The sequence below is a fragment of the Pseudophryne corroboree genome, chromosome 6 (assembly GCF_028390025.1).
Source record: "Pseudophryne corroboree isolate aPseCor3 chromosome 6, aPseCor3.hap2, whole genome shotgun sequence".
Classification (NCBI taxonomy): Eukaryota; Metazoa; Chordata; class Amphibia; order Anura; family Myobatrachidae; genus Pseudophryne; species Pseudophryne corroboree.
This window is the reverse complement of record NC_086449.1, coordinates 686,821,914-686,841,900: the sequence shown is the minus strand read 5'-3', so window position 1 is coordinate 686,841,900 and position 19,987 is coordinate 686,821,914. Positions and strand designations below refer to the sequence as shown.

At 47.8% G+C, this 19,987-nt stretch overlaps 1 protein-coding gene across 3 annotated transcripts in view; it reads right to left on the bottom strand.

The window, feature by feature from the left end:
• Positions 1–19,987, bottom strand: part of LOC134933240 (uncharacterized) — a 265,045-nt gene that overhangs the window by 222,812 nt on the left and 22,246 nt on the right. The window contains exon 1 of one of the 3 annotated variants that reach the window (XR_010179648.1): positions 1,303–1,713. The exons of 1 other annotated variant lie outside the window; for it this stretch is intronic. Coding sequence is in view for 1 of the 2 variants with exons in the window: in XM_063928297.1 (XP_063784367.1) it covers positions 1,303–1,384 (82 nt within the window). In the remaining variant the exon portion in view is untranslated. Of the gene's footprint in view, positions 1–1,302; positions 1,727–19,987 lie in introns of those variants that run through there. One more of the 3 variants, XM_063928297.1, reaches the window with a different exon arrangement.

Sequence of the window (19,987 nt, the reverse complement as noted above, 5' to 3'; positions counted from 1 at the left end):
GGCTCCGGTGACCATCCAGGCTGTACCTGTGATCGTCCCTCTGGAGCTTCATGTCCAGTAGCCAAGAAGCCAATCCATCCTGCACGCAGGTGAGTTCACTTCTTCTCCCCTCTGTCCCTCGTTGCAGTGATCCTGTTGCCAGCAGGAATCACTGTAAAATAAAAAACCTAAGCTAAACTCTCTAAGCAGCTCTTTATGAGAGCCACCTAGAATTGCACCCTTCTCGGCCGGGCACAAAAATCTAACTGGAGTCTGGAGGAGGGTCATAGGGGGAGGAGCCAGTACACACCACCTGACCTGTAAAAGCTTTACTTTTGTGCCCTGTCTCCTGCGGAGCCGCTATTCCCCATGGTCCTTTCAGGAACCCCAGCATCCAATTAGGACGATAGAGAAATGATATTATGAAGCAAAGAATTTGTCCCCAGCCCATCAGTGCCCACCTGCATCTCCTCTTTGGCAGTGGCAGAACTAGTGAGTGGTAGGCCCAAGTGCAACAATATGCATTGGGCCCCACCAGATATTCCAAATAGGGATAGTCTCATTAAAAAGGGGTGTAGTCCCTATACATGTTACACCACACAGCAGTATCCTTTATACACGTTATGTCACACAACAGTACTCCTTATACACATTATACCACACAATAGTACTCCTTATACACGTCACGCCACACAGTAGTACTCCTTATACACGTTACGCCACACAGTAGTACCCCTTAAACATGTTAAGCCACACAGTAGTACTCAACATACACATTACGCAACACAGTAGTATGTCTTTTACATGTTACGCCACACAGTAGTACCCGTTATAAACGTTATGACAAACAGTAGTACCCATTATACATATTATGTCACACAGTAGTAGAGCCCTTCACACGTTATGCCCACACAGTAGTAGTGCACCTTATGTGATACCTCACTAAGCACCCTCAATAAAGACATACCAGGGGTATCACATCTTAACAAAAAGGGCTTCCTTATGAGACTTTTACTTATTATTATTATTATTATTATTATTATTATTATTATTATTATTATTATTATTATTTTATAGTATTCTGTGTATGTAGTCATGAGGATTTTAGGAAGTCTGCCAGCCAGCTACTGTACATATTAGCCAACACTGTTTAACATTGGTGACAGTGTCAAGCACAAAGACAGTGGCTGGGGAGGACAGCCCAGGCACTGGGGAGGGGAGCAAGTAAGTCCTACATGAACTGAAGCCATCACACGCTGACACACAGGGAAGCATCCACACACTTATTGCAAATAATTATTATACATAGGAGCCCACACTGACCGTTGGGAGCTCTGAGGTGGCTGTGGCAGGAACGGGTCACACTGCTTGTGTTCCGCTGATGGCAGCTGTCTGTGAGCTGCATCTAAGTGGAGTGAGCATAATTAGTGGCTGCGTGGGCACCGCAGCATGACCGGATCCCAGCACAGGTGAAAGCCCGGCAGGTGGGTAGAGCAATTTCTCGAGGTGGATCTTACAACGGAGGTGCAGCTGAAGACAAGAGTCATCACCCAGCTGACAGGAGACCGTGCTGCTGTGAGAGGCGGACCCTAGATAGAGCTAGAATACTACACCCTGTAATACTAACACCAGCCTTAGCTTGTGAGTGATAGAAGGCAGTCAGCATCTCAGCAGTTCGGCGTTAGTTGAGGACTGCCAGCCCGCTGTAAATAATGAGCCTCATTGACTCATTGTAATTCTGCTGGCTGCAGGCTCCTTTACTGCAGGGGTCCTCAGTGCAATGCACCAGTTCCGCCTCTGGTCCCTGGACTTTTCCCAGAGACAAAAATTTTAAAATCAGTTTGTATGCATTGAATACTGTTGAACATTGTATGCAAGCTAAATTGCTTTTTACCATAGGCTCAATTTCATACTCCAAACAGAAATAAACTGAAAGTAACCTTCCCCTGCATTTTTCTTAGCACAGTATAGAGGCTTAAATTGCATAAATAACTGTCATCGGTTTCCTCACTCATCGCTCCTCATTTCTTTAGAAAGAAGTAGTGATGGCGCCGCATTAGGTGGAAATTGCCAACAGTAAGGGTTAAGACAATCTTCTAAAGAAGAAATTTCGAGTAAATATCTGCAAACATGAAAAATGCAAGTACAGTATGTAGCACATTCTTTGAAAGGCTGTTGTGTTTAGCTAGCCCAGGCATTCCCAACCACGGTCCTCAAGGCACACCAACAGTGCAGGTTTTGGTGATATCCAGGCTGCAGCACAGATGGTTAAATCAAAATAACTGAGCTACTAATTATGTCACCTGTGCTGAAGCCTGGATATCACTAAAACCTGCACTGTTGGTGTGCCTTGAGGACCGCGGTTGGGAATGCCTGAGCTAGCCACACAGCACATTAAGATTTGCATTCCAACTTCTTCATATCTTATCCAAATAAATTATACTGTATGCGCTGTCACTTTTAACTACTGTTCCAGTAGATGACTGTGATGTAATGTACACATGACCAAATTTAAAACAATTAAACAAAGTACAGACAGCTGATTTTTGCACTCCTTCAATCACGTATATTCTTACTTTTATTTGGACTCATAAGATCCCGGGAATACTGTATGACTACAATCTATATGTTATATAAATTATGGCAATAAAAAAAACATTGGTAATGCCTTTGTTTTAGGTGCGATTAAATAATACCAGGTGGGATGCATCACACATCACATTTTGGGGGAGATTCAAATGTTTAAAAAGCCACTTGGGTGTCTGTTTTTACTTTTTACCTGTCTATTAGATAGGAAATAACAGACTCCCAACTGACTTTTCAAACAATTGAATCTCCCCCTTTGAATCCAATACATACCACCACCATACCTCCCAACTGTCCCGATTCCAGTGGGACAGTCCCACTATTTGGACACTGTGCCGCTGTCCCACCCGTGGGCAGCAGTGTTCCGCGGGCAGGGGGGCAGCTGGGGGAACCTTTGATCATCCGCTGCAAGTGAGCCAGAGACTGCCCAGCTGCTCAGGGAGTGCTGGGCACACCCCCAAAATGCAGAAAACGGGTCCGTATTGTGAGGCCATGCCCACTCAGCTGAGGTGACACACCCTCACCCATGAGGTCATGCCCCCTTTTCGGGTCGTTCGTGCCTCAGACACACGAAGATCCCGAATCACTGATGCCAAAATTTGGGAGGTATGCACCATTGATCACATACTTAGCAGCGTTCATTAACGCCGTATCCATGTGCAATTGAGGTTCAAATTTGAAAGAACAACTCTTCCAATTAGAGCTGTCCTTTGCGATTAGAGAACTTCCAGCCCGGAGTCCTTATTTGCTTGCGTGGTTTCATCTCGGGGAAGCTGAAGGCTGCTGTTAGCCAACACAATCTACAGGTGGCACTGCCTATTGGGTATGTATTACTTTCCGGAGCTTGATGCATATGGGAAATGTGGTCAAACCTCAGAAAACTGCATTTTCTGGAGGTTTAACAGCATTCTTGAGGATAGTGCATCCTTCCCACTGTTATTGCCCCTCTTAGTCAAAGTAAAAGTAGACAAATGGGAAGTATGGAATGCTACTACTACTCATATATGGCAAGGTCTCTCAGCCATCTTTAATGAAAATGTTGATATGGTATAAGTTCAGTATCCTGGCTGTCGGGATCCCGCTGCCGTAATACAGACACCGGAAACCCAACAGCCGTGAGAACACAGACAATGGAATCCCCAAAAAGTTAGGATCCTGACGACAGAATCCTGACAGTCAGGATCCCGAAGGTAAGTATTAATGGCCACCTTAGGTTTAGGCTGCGGGAGGGGGGTTAGGTATGAATACTCCGGGGGGGTTAGGGTTAGGCTGCAAGGTGGGAGAGGTTAGGGTGTAGAGAGGGGGGGTTAGGGTTAGACACCACCGGGGAAGTGATAGTGTTAGGCACTAAGCGGGGAGGGTTAGGTTTAGGCTGCAGGAAAGGTGGGTTAGGTTTAGGCACCACCGAGGGGAGGTTAGGGTTAGGTACAAATAGGGGAGGTCAGGATTAGGCTCTGGACAGGGAGGTTTAGGGGTAGGAGAGGTAGGTTACCTTACATAATGCACCCCTGTTGGCATTGCCGCGATCGGGATGCCGGCGTCAGGATACTGACCACCGGCTTTTCATACTGAATACGTTAATACTTTATTAATCTAATCCCTGTGAGACTCCAGAAAAGCAGGAGCAATTGCAAAACACAGGAGCATATGAGCACAAAGAAGACATGATTTGTATTTTTAGCTCCATTGATCCATCTCTCTTACTGATTACAAAACTATAGTCTGCAAGATGGCATCATTGTTAACACACCTTTCATCGTAATGTATTAAGGGGACGATTCAGCATGAATCATAATGGTGCTGAAATCACTATTGAGCAAGGAGTATGCATGTTAGCGGTGAGAGCAGGACCCGGCATGTGGGGCAGACTTGCCCTGTGCTGGACATCCCCCCTGCATGTTAATGTGAAGGGTTGCATTTGTGCGAATTTTCGCACAACTACAACTCATGCTGAATAAGGCCCTAAGTGAGAAATAAAACAATTATAGTAACATACTGTAGTTGATGAGGTTGAAAAAAGAGAAAATGTCTATCGTGTTCAACCTGTAATGTAATCCTTACGCTATTCTGAATGTAACTATCGGTTTACTATAATTACCCGGATGAAGTTATGTTTATTAGTCTAATATCAACTATCATTCATGCTTTTTCTTAAATGCTGTACCCTTGGATATTGCTTTCAGTTAGGAATTTATCTAATCCATTTTCAAACTTATCGACTGAGTCCACCATTACTACCTTCTCTGACAGAGAATTCTGAAACCTTACTGCCCTTACTGTTAAGAACCCTTTCCTTCGTATGGTATTAAATTTCCTGTCCTCTAGTCTGAGAGGGTGTCCGCGTGTCCTGAGCAGAGATTTTTTTTTTAAAACAAATCGCCTGAAAGGTCTTGTATTGTCCTTTTATATATTTGTCAATATTTATAATGTCCCTTCTTAACCGCCTCTTTTCGAGTGTAAAAATATCTAGCCTAGTAAGCCTTTCCTCAGAGTCCAGTGTCTCTAGACCCTTAATCAATTTGGTTGCTTGCCTTATGACATTGATATCAGTGAATTATACTCACAGATAATTCCTTTTCTATCAGAGAAAATGGTGGGAAGACATAACCTGGTTGGAAGGTCCACTGTACTGATACTGTTCCACTCCCATAATTATCCAGACTCCTCATTAGAAATATCATTTATATTATCCTCAAAAGGCCCATCTGATAACACTTGAAATATGATTATAATCTAAACTTGTCTGAGACCTGGATCTTTTAGACTTTTGCAAACTCAAAAACTCTTTAGAACAAGTTTCCTTCCTAAGTCTTGTTGCTGCAGACACAATGTAAAAGAGTAAAAAAAGCTTATTTAATGACTAACCTAAATTTAGCATAATAAGAAGTCCATTAATAAGGACTTACCTCTGCTGGGAATTTTCAGGCTTATGGTGGTGAAGGCACTCCATCCATAATAAACATATCTAGCCTAGTAAGCCTTTCCTCAGAGTCCAATGCCTCTAGACCCTTAATCAATTTGGTTGCTTGCCTTATGACATTGATATCAGTGAATTATACTCACTGATAATTCCTTTTCTATCGGAGAAAATGGTGAGAAGACGTAACCTGGTTGGAAGATCCACTGTACTGAGAGAGCATCTATTCCGCTTGTTTCCATAAGATAATATCTAGACAAAAAAAACATCTGATGTTCTTGGTCAAGTGTGTTGCCGTGAGGTACAAATCTGGTTGACCAAACTTGATCACCACCTGCTTAAAATATATTGGTGTTCAGTTACCACTCTCCAGGAAGAACCTCCTTCACGCTTAAACAATCTGCTATTATATTCTTTTGCATGGAACATGCAAGGCTGTTTAGTGTGACTGCAGCAAGGATGTAAGAGGAAACATCTGTATATCTCTCCTCTGAGAGTGACATCGTATGAGAGCATGTCTATTTGTACACTCAGAAACTGGATTCTTCGAACTGGCACAAAGTACCTTTTTTGTTTTGTTTTCAATTTATGATTCAACCATGAAAACTTTGTAAAATTGTGTTGCTTGATACAAATTCTTCTGTACCAACTCTTCGAATCTCCCTGAATTAAAATGTCATCAAGATATGGCCAAATTTCCATGTATTGTTTCCTCAGACAAGTCATCATTGTTATAAGAACCTTTGTGAATGTTCTTGGTGATGTTGATAGGCCAAATGGGAGATAGGTAAATTGGATGTGTCTGCCTTGAACACAGAATCTGAGAAACGTTTGACTTTGTCGATTGACTGGCACATGAAATTGAGCATATCTTAAACCTATTGAGGCTAGGAAATCTTTTCTTCTTAAACCTGGAAAGATCAATTTTAAGTTTTCCATTCGGAATGGTTTTCTTTCACAAACTGGTTCAATTCCTTGAGGTACAGAATTGTCCTAAAACCTAATTTTCTTTTTCTTTAAAATAAATAAATTGGATAAAAACATTTAAAAAAAAATTTGCACTGATTCCATAGCCTGAGAATCTGACAGGTGTCCTAAACTTTCTTGGCATTTCTTGGTAGGCTTGGCATTTTTTATTTACAAATACGTTTGCTCTTGGAATCTTTAACAAACTGTATATGGTAACCATTTGGTACAATATTTAAAACCCAATTGTCTTCCACTAAAGTCTTCCCCCATTCTGCAAATTTCTAAAACCTTGCATCTTCTAGAATAGGGACATAGTAGTCATTGTCTGGTATTATCCATTCTATATTCCTTATGGAAGGACTGCCTTGACACACCAGAATATCATCTGTAATAGTGTCTGCCAGTCCAGAGGTCCTTGCTTCTTTAAACTGTTGTCTGGTTGGCGAGTGTAGGGAAAACCTATATCTTCTATCCTGAGTGAGTCTTCTACCTGTCAGCCTTTGTATCATATCTTCCAGTTTGGTGCCAAATAAAAATGAACCCTGAGAGGGTAAGGTCACCAATTATTATTATTTTTTGGAATGGGCATCTGCAGACCAGGAGTGCAGTCATAATGCCCTTCTTGCTGTAACTCCTGATGCTACAGCTTTAGCAGTAAAGATAACTACATCCAAAGAAGATTCATATAGGAATTCAATGTTTTTTTCATCATTTCCAGACTCCTTAAAACATAAAGGTTTGGAAATTTTCTCTTCAAAATCTGTATGTATGGGGAGCCTCCATAATCTTAAAGCTCTAGGAACAGAAGCTACATTATAGCTACTCCAGCTTTTAAAGACACAGCAAACACTGTTCCACAGTGAACTTTCTATCCTCCTGTCCATTATTTATGTAATGAAAAAGGTGCACCATTTTCTAATGGTATAATGGTTTTAGAGGGTAATTCAGATACAGCTGCATCAACTTTAGGTATAATACTCCAATTAAGAAATTGATGATCTTTAATAGGGTACATTTTTGCTCAATTTGAGACAACTTTCCTTGTCTATTTATCCAGACTCTGCCATTCTTTAGAAAGTAACTCTTTTATGACTTTATGAACAGTCAAACATCTACTCTTTTTGAATCCGTATTCAAACAAAGGATACTGTTCCGCTCCCATAATTATCTAGACTCTTCACTAGAAATATAATTTATATCATCCTCAAAAGGCCCATCTGATAACACTTGGATTATGATCATACTTAAAACTTGTCTGAGACCTGGATCTTTTAGACTTTTGCCAACTCAAAAACTCCTCTTTAGAACACGTTTCCTTCCCAACTAGTCTTGTTGATGCAGACACAATGTAAAATAATAAATAAGCCTATTTAATGCCTAACCTAAATTTAGCATAATAAGAAGCCCATTAATAAAAAACTTACCTCTGCTGGGAATTTTCAGGCTTATGGTGGTGAAGGCACTCCATCCATAATAGGTGTACTGAGGCAGACACAGGCTTTACTTTGCAGGCAGAATAAAAACCATCAGTTCCCTTGAGTGGTGCACGCTGGTCAATGCATGGCACCATGTTTAAGTAGGACTCCATGTTGTGCATTCACGGACCTGAGCGGTACACTGGGAGGTAGGCCCGGCGGTGTGATTATGTGATGGCGTGAACCCAGAAGCACCATGTGTATGATGCCGGAAGCGGTGTTTTCTTGCAGGAGCCGAACCCAATCATATGCAACCTGTCTGGCCATCTCTCAGCTGCAATGAGCAGGATTCTCATAGAGGCCACACTACCCTAACATTCTGTACAATAGCATCCCCCCAGGGAGCCACCCCACCACAGGCTGTGGTTTCAGGAAAGCACATTGCTGGGTAAATATAAGAGGAAAGCCTTGGAGAGAAAAAATATCAAACTTCCCTGCTCTAGCCTAACCTAAACAAGGAGACAGGAGAAAAGACAAAGAGAAGAGTAGTGAGGCGATATACCAGCAGGTGGGCAGTCCCTGGAAAACTTCTTGTCTAAACTAAGGGGGAAGGGATGATATCCCAGAAGAAAAATATATATATTGTTTAAGTTATTATCCATTAAATACTTATTTATGTTTCATGCATTTTAGTGTTTTTCAGTTGCTTATTTACTATTGTTGTTAAATGACGTGACTCCATGTAGGCTCAGATGAAACTGGTAGGACCTCCGGAGTGACTTGTGCTTAGGGCTGCCATCAGAAATTGTGGGGCCCATAACTGACAAAATAGGCAGGGCCATTACTGGGCAGAGCTGTGCATATTGTGGGTGGAGCTACAATGTGGATGGGGCATCAATTGGTGCACACATTTAAAAAAAAGCAATTGTCAAATTTTGGGCTGTCGGGTTGCGTGTTAACATAACATGTCAATCTATTATAATATATGAAACTATACAAATACAGAAATATACAGTAGGATAGAAAACTGCTGTAAATTTGCACCCATAAAACCAGAATCTATATTAAATATATACGGAAAGCCACTTCAGTTCTACACACACACATACACGCATCAATTAAACTTTTAGACATTGTCATACCCACAGATCCACTCACCTCTGGCAAAATTAATTACTTCACTAAACCTTCTGTTCAGCTGCATTGCAATGTTGCGCTATTATGCACACTGTACTTCAGGGCCACAACATCATGGAAGCTCTGTGAGCTCAGAGCAAGGAGCTCAGAACAAAAGCCCGCTCCCTCCGGTGTACCTGACAACAGTGACAACTTGACAAGTGCCATCCTGGCAAACTGTTAGTTACACACAGGGGCGGATTGGCCCACCAGGACACCATGACAGATTCCGATGTACCAGTCCCATTTCCCACTCAGCCAGGCCGATTCACACTCAGGTTGGGCTGGCTCACACTGCATCCAGTACTTGCGGTTCATTGGAATGCAATCCGGAGTTAGGCTAGCAGTCATTTCTGGGTGCTGCTAGCCGTGAAAAGTGGTGAAGCTTTTCTACCAATGGGGGACCTGGAGAAAGTTAACCAGCTAGGCAGCATCGTCTCTATGGCCTGGCCAAAGGTCTCTTCAACGAGCCCGGCCTGGGAGCAGCAGCATAGTGATGGCCAGAGCCGGGTTCACTAAACCCACCACCACCCTAGCTCCCGCTCTCTCACTGAACTGGCCAGAGCGGCAACTGAGCACTTAAGGGGACCCGACAGAGAGGTTATTTTTAATTACATTATTTGCATTATCATGATGGTGTAAGGGTTAGGGCATCCCTGGTCACACTATATGGTTTGGGGACTGGACAGGAGCAGGATGTACCTTGTTCTTAGGATTGCAGCTGATCAGGCACCACTCACAGCCAGCCCTGGGACAATCTCTAATGCAAAGTCCTTCAGCCCTATAGCTGCCCAATGTCTGTTCATGATGATGGGCCTATTTATGTAATACGGTGGCTACGTATGTAATGCGGTGGCTACATATGTGATGCGGTTCTATTTGTGTAATGAGGTGCTATACGTGTGATGTGGTGCTATACGTGTAGTGTGGTACAATACCTGTAATGTGGTGCTATTTGTGTTATACTGTATGGTGCTACTGTATTTGTGTGCGGTGCTATACATATAGGTGGTCATTCCGAGTTGAGCGCTAGCTGCATTCGTTCGCTGTGCAGCGATGAGGCAAAAAAATGGCACTTCTGCGCATGTGGAGCAATGTGTATGCGCGTACTATTACAACGAACTATGTTGTTTCACACAAGGGCCCGCCTACTGGGAGTGAATCTTAGCATAGTAAAATTGCGAACGAAAGATTCTCAAAATTGCGAATAGACAGTTCTTAGCAGTTTCTGAGTAGCTCCAGACTTACTCGGCATCTGCGATCAGTTCAGTGCTTGTCGTTCCTGGTTTGACGTCACAAACACACCCAGCGTTCGCCCAGACACGCCTCCGTTTCTCCAGCCACTACCGCGTTTTTCACAGAAACGGTAGCGTTTTTTCGCACACACCAATAAAACGCCCAGTTTCCGCCCAGAAACACTCACTTCCTGTCAATCACACACCGATCACCAGAACGAAGAAAAAACCTCGTAATGCCGTGAGTAAAATACCTAACTGCATAGCAAATTTACTTGGCGCAGTCGCAGTGCGGACATTGCGCATGCGCATTAGCGGCTAATCGCTCCGTTGCGAGAAAAAAATAACGAGCGAACAACTCAGAATGACAACCAAGGTACAGTGAAGTTTTTCAGTCGCACTGCTGGCCGCAGAGTGATTGACATGAAGTGGGCGATTCTGGGTGTCAACTGACCGTTTTCAGGGAAATGTTCTTAAAAATGCAGGCATGCCATGAAAAACGCAGGCGTGGCTGGGCGAATGCAGGGCGTGTTTGTGACGTCAAAACAGGAACTGAATAGTCTGAAGTGATCGCAAGCGCTGAGTAGGTTTTGAGCTACTCTAAAACAGCACAAAAAAGGTTTGCCGCCGCTCTGCGATCCTTTCGTTCGCACTTCTGCTAAGCTAAAATACACTCCCAGTGGGAAGCGGCATAGCGTTTGCACAGCTGCTAAAAACTACTAGCGAGCGAACAACTCAAAATGACCACCATAGTGTGGTGCTATACATGTAATGCAGTGCTATACGTGTAATGTGGTACTATACATGTAATCAGAGCCGGATTAAGGGGGGGGCCCGGGGGATACGTACCCCGGGCCCCCCTTTCCAAAAGGGCCCCCTGCCACACCGCAGATCGGATCTCTCTTCCGATCCGATCTGCGGTGCTGTGCTCCCCGGCTCCCGTCCTCACTGCACAGCTGCACACAGACAGGACAGCTGAGCTGAGCGACGGCTCAGCTGTCCAATAATGTATCAATGAAACAGCCTGCGTGCCCAGCCAATGACTGAGCGGCAGGCTGCTTCATTCATACTTTATTGGACAGCTGAGCCGTCGCTCAGAGAGATCCGATCTGCGGTGTGGCAGGGGGTGTGCTGCTTGGGGAGGCAAATATATATATATATGTGTATATATATATATATATATGTGTGTGTATATATATATATTTTTTTTTATTTTTTATTTTATTTCTGCCTTCTCTATTAGGGGCCCCACTCTCTTAAGTGCCCCGGGCCCCCCATGGTCTTAATCCGGCTCTGCATGTAATGTGGTGCTATTCATGTAATAATGTGGTGGCTATGTTTGTACTGTAATCAGGGGCGGATTGGCCACTGGGACAGATTCCGCTGCGCAGGTCCCTTGTGTCTGTGTTTCACTACTTGTGTGTGCTCCCTCCCTGTACTATGCTGTATGTAGTGTGTGCTCTCTCCCTGTACTGTGCTGTATGTAGTGTGTGCTCCCCCTCCCTGTACTGTGCTGTATGTAGTGTGTGCCCCCTTCCTGTACTGTGCTGTTTGTAGTGTGTGCTCCCTCCCTGTACTGTGCTATATATAGTGTGTGCTCCCCCTCCCTGTACTGTGCTGTATGTAGTGTGTGCTCCCTCCCTGTACTGTGCTGTATGTAGTGTGTGCTCCTCCTCCCTGTACTGTGCTGTATGTAGTGTGTGCTCCCTCCCTGTACTGTGCTGTATGTAGTGTGTGCTCCCTCCCTGTACTGTGCTGTATGTAGTGTTTGCTCCCTCCCTGTACTGTACTGTATGTAATGCAGTGCTATACGTGTAATCTAATCAGTGTCAGACTGGAGCATGAAGGGCCCACCGGGGGAATGCTGATATAGGGGCCCATGCTTAAAGGTGTAGCCAGGTTCCAGTGGGGGCGTGGCCAGCCACCACAGAGGTTTGGCTAACCACTACATGTTCTGTGCCCCTTGGTAAATATATAATAAACCAAATTATTGTGAAATATAATGGAACATATGTATAATGCATACATCCAGTGCACTAGGATAGCCTGGAACTTGATCCCTAGAGGAGGAGGAGGAGGAGGGACCACAGGCAGTAGGGCCCACCGGTGGTTTCCCCTGTTCCCCTGTGGGCCAGTCCGACCCTGCGTGTAATGTGGTGCTATACATGTAATGTGGTGCTATTCATGTAATAATGTGGTGGCTATGTATGTACTGTAATCAGGGGCGGATTGGCCACTGGGACAGATTCCGCTGCGCAGGTCCCTTGTGTCTGTGTTTCACTACTTGTGTGTGCTCCCTCCCTGTACTATGCTGTATGTAGTGTGTGCTCCCTCCCTGTACTGTGCTGTATATAGTGTGTGCTCCCACCCTGTACTATGCTGTATATAGTGTGTGCTCCCACCCTGTACTGTGCTGTATGTAGTGTGTGCTCCCACCCTGTACTGTGCTGTATGTAGTGTGTGCTCCCCCTCCCTGTACTGTGCTGTATGTAGTGTGTGCTCCCTCCCTGTACTGTGCTGTATGTAGTGTGTGCTCCTCCTCCCTGTACTATGCTGTATGTAGTGTGTGCTCCCACCCTGTACTGTGCTGTATGTAGTGTGTGCTCCCACCCTGTACTATGCTGTATGTAGTGTGTGCTCCCACCCTGTACTGTGCTGTATGTAGTGTGTGCTCCCTCCCTGTACTGTGCTGTATGTAGTGTGTGCTCCCTCCCTGTACTGTGCTGTATGTAGTGTGTGCTCCCTCCCTGTACTGTGCTGTATGTAGTGTGTGCTCCCTCCCTGTACTGTGCTGTATGTAGTGTGTGCTCCCTCCCTGTACTGTGCTGTATGTAGTGTGTGCTCCCTCCCTATACTGTGCTGTATGTAGTGTGTGCTCCCCCTCCCTGTACTGTGCTGTATGTAGTGTGTGCTCCCCCTCCCTGTACTGTGCTGTATGTAGTGTGCGCCCCCTCCCTGTACTGTGCTGTATGTAGTGTGTGCTCCCCCTCCCTGTACTGTGCGGTATGTAGTGTGTGCTACCTCCCTGTACTGTGCTGTATGAAGTGTGTGCTCCCTCTCTGTACTGTGCTGTATGTAGTGTGTGCTCCCTACCTTTACTGTGCTGTATATAGTGTGTGCTCCCTTCCTGTACTGTGCTGTGTGTAGTGTGTGCTCCCCCTCCCTGTACTACGCTGTATGTAGTGTGCGCTTCCCCTCCCTGTACTGTGCTGTATGTAGTGTGTGCTCCCTCCCTGTACTGTGCTGTATGTTGTGTGTGCTCCTCCTCTCTGTACTGTGCTGTATATAGTGTGTGCTCCTTCCCTGTGCTGTGCTGTATATAGTGTGTGCTCCCCCTCCCTGTACTGTGCTGTATGTAGTGTGTGCTCCCTCCCTGTACTGTGCTGTATGTAGTGTGTGCTCCCTCCCTGTACTGTGCTGTATGTAGTGTGTGCTCCCCCTCCCTGTACTGTGCTGTATGTAGTGTGTGCTCCCCCTCCATGTACTGTGCTGTATGTAGTGTGTGCACCCCCTCCCTGTACTGTGCTGTATGTAGTGTGTGCTCCCCCTCCCTGTACTGTGCGGTATGTAGTGTGTGCTCCCTCCCTGTACTGTGCTGTATATAGTTTGTGCTCCCTCCCTGTGCTGTGCTGTATATAGTGTGTGCTCCCACCCTGTACCGTGCTGTATATAGTGTGTGCTCCCCTTCCCTGTACTGTGCTGTATATAGTGTGTGCTCCTTCCCTGTACTGTGCTGTATATAGTGTGTGCTCCCCCTCCCTGTACTGTGCTATATGTAGTGTGTGCTCCCTCCCTGTACTGTGCTGTATGTAGTGTGTGCTCCCTCCTTGTACTGTGCTGTATGTAGTGTGTGCGCCCCCTCCCTGTACTGTGCTGTATGTAGTTTGTGCTCCCCCTCCATGTACTGTGCTGTGTGTAGTGTGTGCTCCCCCTCCCTGTACTACGCTGTATGTAGTATGTGCTTCCCCTCCCTGTACTGTGCTGTATGTAGTGTGTGCTCCCTCCCTGTACTGTGCTGTATGTTGTGTGTGCTCCTCCTCTCTGTACTGTGCTGTATATAGTGTGTGCTCCTTACCTGTGCTGTGCTGTATATAGTGTGTGCTCCCCCTCCCTGTACTGTGCTGTATGTAGTGTGTGCTCCCCCTCCCTGTACTGTGCGGTATGTAGTGTGTGCGCCCTCTCCAGTGCCGTAACGACGTGTGTACCGAGTGGGCGCCGCCCACAGCACATGGGCACTGCAGGCGCAACCGGCACACTCGGCACACTCGCTCTCCGCATTTCTCCGCCGCCACCTCCCGCAGTAATTAGTTTGCGGCCGCCGCCCACCCGCCCTCTCACCCGCAGGTGATGTGCAGAGCTCCGATCTCCGGAGCTCTGCCTTGAACTCGGCGGCGGGAGCCGGAAGAAGCAGAGGAGCGGACCGAGCCAGAGGCAGTGTGTGGGGTGAGTAACAGAGACGGAGGCGGAGGTGGAGGGGGGAGGTTACAAGTGGCAGCCGCAGCATTAACGCACACTTAGCTCGGCACTGGCAGCTCCACTGACATGCACTGTTCCCTACACCCCAGTCTCTCTGCTCCTCTCAGTGTCACCCACTTGCTTTGCTCCCCTCAGTGTCACCCACTTGCTCTGTTCCCCTTACTCACTGCTCCCTACACCCACTCTCTGCTCCCTACACACACTTGCTCTGCTCCCCTCACTCACTGATCCCTACACTCACCCTCACTGCTTCCTACACCCACTCTCTGCTCCCTATACCCGCTCTCTGCTCCCTATACCCGCTCTCTGCTCCCTACACACACTTGCTCTGCTCCCCTCACTCACTGATCCCTACACTCACCCTCACTGCTCCCTACACCCACTCTCTGCTCCCTACACCCACTCTCTGTTCCCTACACCCGCTCTCTCTGCTCCTTACACCCGCTCTCTGCTTCCTACCCCCGCTCTCTTCTCCCTACACCCACTTACTCTGTTCCCCTCACTCACTGATCCCTACACTCACCCTCACTGCTTCCTACACCCACTCTCTGCTCCCTACATCCACTTGCTCTGCTCCCCTCACTCACTGCTCCCTACACTCACCCTCACTGCTCCCTACACCCACTCTCTGCTCCCTACACCCGCTCTCTGCTCCCTACACCCGCTCTCTGCTCCCTACACCCGCTTGCTCTGCTCCTCACACTCACTGCTTCCTACACGCACTCTCTGCTCCCCTCATTCTCTGCTCCCTACACCCACCCTCTCTGCTCCCTACACCCACCCTCTCTGCTCCCTACACCCACTCTCCCTGCTTCCTACACCCACTCTCTCTCTACTCCCTACACCCACTCTCTGCTCCCCTTACTCACTACTCCCTACACCCACTCTCTCTGCTCCTTACACCCGCTCTCTCTGCTCCTTACACCCGCTCTCTGCTCCCTACCCCCGCTCTCTGCTCCCTACACCCACTGGCTCTGTTCCCCTCACTCACTGATCCCTACACTCACCCTCACTGCTTCCTACACCCACTCTCTGCTCCCTATACCCGCCCTCTGCTCCCTACATCCACTTGCTCTGCTCCCCTCACTCACTGCTCCCTACACTCACCCTCACTGCTCCCTACACCCACTCTCTGCTCCTTACACCAACTCTCTGCTCCCCTCATTCACTGATCCCTACACCCACTCTCTCTGCTCCCTACACCCGCTCTCTCTGCTCCTTACACCCGCTCTCTGCTCCCTACCCCCGCTCTCTGCTCCCTACACCCACTTGCTCTGTTCCCCTCACTCACTGATCCCTACACTCACCTTCACTGCTTCCTACACCCGCTCTCTGCTCCCTACCCCCGCTCTCTGCTCCCTACACCCACTTGCTCTGTTCCCCTCACTCACTGATCCCTACACTCACCCTCACTGCTTCCTACACCCACTCTCTGCTCCCTATACTCGCTCTCTGCTCCCTACATCCACTTGCTCTGCTCCCCTCACTCACTGCTCCCTACACTCACCCTCACTGCTCCCTACACCCACTCTCTGCTCCCTACACCAGCTCTCTGCTCCCTACACCCGCTCTCTGCTCCCTACACCCGCTTGCTCTGCTCCTCACACTCACTGCTTCCTACACACACTCTCTGCTCCCCTCATTCTCTGCTCCCTACACCCACCCTCTCTGCTCCTACACCCACCCTATCTGCTCCCTACACCCACCCTCTCTGCTCCCTACACCCACTCTCCCTGCTTCCTACACCCACTCTCTCTCTACTCCCTACACCCACTCTCTCTACTCCCTACACCCACTCTCTGCTCCCCTCACTCACTACTCCCTACACCCACTCTCTCTGCTCCCTACACCCGCTCTCTCTGCTCCTTACACCCGCTCTCTGCTCCCTACCCCCGCTCTCTGCTCCCTACACCCACTTGCTCTGTTCCCCTCACTCACTGATCCCTACACTCACCCTCACTGCTTCCTACACCCACTCTCTGCTCCCTACATCCACTTGCTCTGCTCCCCTCACTCACTGCTCCCTACACTCACCCTCACTGCTCCCTACACCCACTCTCTGCTCCCTACACCAGCTCTCTGCTCCCTACACCCGCTCTCTGCTCCCTACACCCGCTTGCTCTGCTCCTCACACTCACTGCTTCCTACACACACTCTCTGCTCCCCTCATTCTCTGCTCCCTACACCCACCCTCTCTGCTCCTACACCCACCCTATCTGCTCCCTACACCCACCCTCTCTGCTCCCTACACCCACTCTCCCTGCTTCCTACACCCACTCTCTCTCTACTCCCTACACCCACTCTCTCTACTCCCTACACCCACTCTCTGCTCCCCTCACTCACTACTCCCTACACCCACTCTCTCTGCTCCCTACACCCGCTCTCTCTGCTCCTTACACCCGCTCTCTGCTCCCTACCCCCGCTCTCTGCTCCCTATACCCACTTGCTCTGTTCCCCTCACTCACTGATCCCTACACTCACCCTCACTGCTTCCTACACCCACTCTCTGCTCCCTATACCCGCTCTCTGCTCCCTACATCCACTTGCTCTGCTCCCCTCACTCACTGCTCCCTATACTCACCCTCACTGCTCCCTACACCCACTCTCTGCTCCCTACACCAACTCTCTGCTCCCCTCATTCACTGATCCCTACACCCACTCTCTCTGCTCCCTACACCCACTCTCTCTGCTACCCTTTCTGCTCCCTAACTGCATCACGCCGGGGGGGGGGGCCGCGGGGGAGAGAGGATGGAGGAGCAGCAGCCGGATCGCCACCCCCTGCAACTCGGGAGAGACTGCACTGCGAGGAGTTGAGAGCTGGAGGAGGAGGAGGAGGAGGCAGCCAGGAAGGAGAAGAAGAGAGGCCTGCCACTCTGCCAGCTGGTCACAGTTAAGTATAATACTTACACACACAAACACTGTCACTCTCACACACACACACACACACACACACACACACACACACACACACACACTCTCTATCTCATTTAAAAGGGGGACTCTGCTTCCTAATGTGTAAAAAGAGGAATCTGCCTAATGTGTAAACAGGGGACCCTGCATGCTTAATGTGTAAAAAGGAGGACTCTACTGCCCTAATGTGTAAAAAAGGGGACTCTCTGCTGCCCTAATGTGTAAAAAAGGGGACTCTCTGCTGCCCTAATGTGTAAAAAAGGGGGCTCTCTGCTGCCCTAATGTGTAAAAAAAGGGGACTCTCTGCTGCCGTAATGTGTAAAAAAGGGGACTCTTTGCTGCCGTAATGTGTAAAAAAGGGGACTCTCTGCTGCCGTAATGTGTAAAAAAGGGGACTCTCTGCTGCCCTAATGTGTAAAAAAGGGGACTCTCTGCTGCCGTAATGTGTAAAAAAGGGGACTCTCTGCTGCCCTAATGTGTAAAAAAGGGGACTCTCTGCTGCCGTAATGTGTAAAAAAGGGGACTCTCTGCTGCCGTAATGTGTAAAAAAGGGGACTCTCTGCTGCCGTAATGTGTAAAAAAAGGAACTCTCTGCTGCCGTAATGTGTAAAAAAGGGGACTCTCTGCTGCCGTAATGTGTAAAAATGGGGACCCTGCCTAATGTGTAAAAAAAGGGGGGCTTTGCTGCCATAATGTGTGAAAGGGAGCTCTGTGGTCTTGCTCCTATAGTTTAGGCACGCGCCTGATGTGCGCAATGGCCCTGTTTTGTATATATGGGGGGGGGGGGCGCCGATGCTGTTTCTTGCACACAGCGCTAAAATGTCTAGTTACGGCACTGGCCCCCTCCCTGTACTGTGCTGTATGAAGTGTGTGCTCCCTCCCTGTACTGTGCTGTATGTAGTGTGTGCTCCCCCTCCCTGTACTGTGCAGTATGTAGTGTGTGCTCCCTCCCTGTACTGTGCTGTATGAAGTGTGTGCTCCCTCCCTGTACTGTGCTATATATAGTGTGTGCTCCCTACCTTTACTGTGCTGTATATAGTGTGGGCTCCCTAGAGATGTGCACTTGAAATTTTTCGGGTTTTGTGTTTTGGTTTTGGGTTCGGTTCCGCGGCCGTGTTTTGTGTTCGACCGCGTTTTGGCAAAACCTCACCGAATTTTTTTTGTCGGATTCGGGTGTGTTTTGGATTCGGGTGTTTTTTTCAAAAAACACTAAAAAACAGCTTAAATCATAGAATTTGGGGGTCATTTTGATCCCAAAGTATTATTAACCTCAGAAACCATAATTTCCACTCATTTTCAGTCTATTCTGAATACCTCACACCTCACAATATTATTTTTAGTCCTAAAATTTGCACCGAGGTCGCTGGATGACTAAGCTAAGCGACCCTAGTGGCCGACACAAACACCTGGCCCATCTAGGAGTGGCACTGCAGTGTCACGCAGGATGGCCCTTCCAAAAAACCCTCCCCAAACAGCACATGACGCAAAGAAAAAAGAGGCGCAATGAGGTAGCTGTGTGAGTAAGATAAGCGACCCTAGTGGCCGACACAAACACCTGGCCCATCTAGGAGTGGCACTGCAGTGTCACGCAGGATGGCCCTTCCAAAAAACCCTCCCCAAACAGCACATGACGCAAAGAAAAAAAGAGGCGCAATGAGGTAGCTGTGTGAGTAAGATAAGCGACCCTAGTGGCCGACACAAACACCTGGCCCATCTAGGAGTGGCACTGCAGTGTCACGCAGGATGGCCCTTCCAAAAAACCCTACCCAAACAGCACATGACGCAAAGAAAAAAAGAGGCGCAATGAGGTAGCTGTGTGAGTAAGATAAGCGACCCTAGTGGCCGACACAAACACCGGGCCCATCTAGGAGTGGCACTGCAGTGTCACGCAGGATGTCCCTTCCAAAAAACCCTCCCCAAACAGCACATGACGCAAAGAAAAAAAGAGGCGCAATGAGGTAGCTGTGTGAGTAAGATAAGCGACCCTAGTGGCCGACACAAACACCGGGCCCATCTAGGAGTGGCACTGCAGTGTCACGCAGGATGTCCCTTCCAAAAAACCCTCCCCAAACAGCACATGACGCAAAGAAAAAAAGAGGCGCAATGAGGTAGCTGTGTGAGTAAGATAAGCGACCCTAGTGGCCGACACAAACACCGGGCCCATCTAGGAGTGGCACTGCAGTGTCACGCAGGATGTCCCTTCCAAAAAACCCTCCCCAAACAGCACATGACGCAAAGAAAAAAAGAGGCGCAATGAGGTAGCTGTGTGAGTAAGATAAGCGACCCTAGTGGCCGACACAAACACCGGGCCCATCTAGGAGTGG